At 59.9% G+C, this 1,856-nt stretch overlaps 1 protein-coding gene across 1 annotated transcript in view; it reads left to right on the top strand.

Annotated features, from left to right (window-relative positions):
* Window positions 1–876: 876 nt before the first annotated feature.
* The window catches only part of CD27 (CD27 molecule), a gene marked incomplete at its 3' end in the record, with an annotated part of 6,355 nt that continues 5,375 nt past the window's right edge, over window positions 877–1,856 (top strand). Inside the window, exons 1-2 of the mRNA XM_008073290.1 lie at window positions 877–1,051; window positions 1,230–1,361. Coding sequence (XP_008071481.1) covers window positions 916–1,051; window positions 1,230–1,361 — 268 coding nt within the window. The remainder of the gene's footprint in view (window positions 1,052–1,229; window positions 1,362–1,856) is intronic.

The raw sequence follows: 1,856 nt of genomic DNA, 5'->3' as shown, positions 1-1,856 counted from the left end.
GCCCAAAGTGGCCAGGGGGTGGAGAAAGATTGCCCAGGGGTGAGGAGGAGGGTGAGCCGGGGTCTGAGGGGGCAGGGGCTGGCGCCCCCACCACAGGCTGGTGAGGTTAGACCGACCCTGCGTGACCGCCTGCCGAGCGTGAAGGGGAGACACACGGGCCTCGGGCCCTTGCTCGCGCTTCTGAAAATTCTGTAGCCAACTCTTTTGGCCCCCAAACCAGACCCCAGTTAATGCAAGGCGAGAGTCTTTTTCTGTCCCACCTCGTGTCCTACTCAATGGTCTTGCTGCACAAACGCTGCGCTGGATGATGCCTGCTACCCCAGCTCCCTGAGGGTGTTTTGTGCTGCTAGTTTCTCTATCATCCTGGAAAACTGAACTCCGAAGCTTATCGGACCTCAGAGCTTTCAGACGAGAGTTGGGAGCCCTGTGCTCGATCCCGGCTCCCCTTCGTCCTTCTGACGGTTGCCTCCGTGAAGGAGGGATGCAGGGCCGGGAGGGACGGAAGCAGTGCAGGCATCGCGTGGAAGGGCGTGAACGGGAGAGTGGGCGGCTGTGGGCGTGTGTCATCCGCTTTCTGTGAAGGAAGCAGGTGTGGAAGGTTGCAGGCGCCGTGAGCAGGAGGGAGGCAGAAGCCAGAGGACGCGCGCGTGTCGGAGGAGACGGCTCTGGAGCGCGGCTGGTCTCCCGAGTGGGCCCTTAGCCCTCCCCAGCATGCGGAAAAGGGGAGGGGCGGAGGTTGCCGCTGTGAGAAAAAAGCAGCCACAAGAGAGCTTCGACGCCACCACAGGCTGGCTTGCCGCCTGAAGCGGGCAGCTCAGGGAGGAGCTTAACTGCTGCCCAGGTGGGGCAAGGAGGAGGCTGGGAGGGGCCGGCGGGCATCAACTGGGCACAGAAAGAGCTCCCTGGGCAGGAGCCATGGCACGGCCCACTCCCTGCTGGCTGTGCGTCCTAGCGACCCTGGCGGGGCTCTCAGCTACCCGAGGCCCCGAGACCTGTCCAGAGAGGCACTACCGGGCTCAGGGAGGGCTGTGTTGCCAGATGTGTGAGCCAGGTAAGAGCGGGCAAAGGGCCGGGTGAGTGGGGGAGGACCGAGGCTCTTGTGCAGGCAAGACCGGGGTGAGGCTGAGCTCAAGCAGGGAGAGGACTCCTGCAGCAGCTGGGAGGCGCCGCCCGAGGGGGGCACAGAACGGAGCTTCCTTGGCCCTTGACCCAGGCCCCTCTGCTGGCAGGAACGTTCTTCGTGAAGGACTGTGACCAGCACAGAAAGGCTGCTCACTGCAACCCGTGCATACCAGGGGTCTCCTTCTCCCCAGACCCTCACACCCGGCCCCACTGTGAGAGCTGTCGGCACTGCAACTCTGGTGAGACGTGCAAGGGCGTGCGGGCGGTGACACTGGACAGGCACTTGGGGGAGCAAGGAGGATGGGGAGTCGAAGCTTCAGCCTTGGCAAGGCTCACGGGAAGCGGAGCCAGGGCTGGAAAATGCACACCCTGGGCAGGACACGGATACACGTGGGGAGAAACCTAGCATTTCAGGGAAGGGGATGAGTCGAACTTGAGGGGTCGGGGAGAACAAGTCTATAGACGGGATCAAGACAACAAAAAAATGGAAGGAGTTCTAGGACCCCCGATTTTCAGACACGCAACCCCAGCCAATAAGCTGCGTGCACATTTGTAAGCTTGGCTACTTAGAAATTGAAAAACACCTTTCTAAGGAAAAAATCATATAAGCCAGAAGACAATGACCTTTTTTTGCATAAAAGCCAATTGGGGAAAATAATATGTATGTGATCTGTGGTTTTTGTTTTTTTTTTTTGAGTTGGAGTCTTACTCTGTCGCCCAGACTGGAGTGCAGT

The sequence above is a fragment of the Carlito syrichta genome, unplaced genomic scaffold (assembly GCF_000164805.1).
Source record: "Carlito syrichta isolate Samal-C Ts95f unplaced genomic scaffold, Tarsius_syrichta-2.0.1 Scaffold115678, whole genome shotgun sequence".
Classification (NCBI taxonomy): Eukaryota; Metazoa; Chordata; class Mammalia; order Primates; family Tarsiidae; genus Carlito; species Carlito syrichta.
This window is presented reverse-complemented; position numbering and strand designations above follow the sequence as displayed.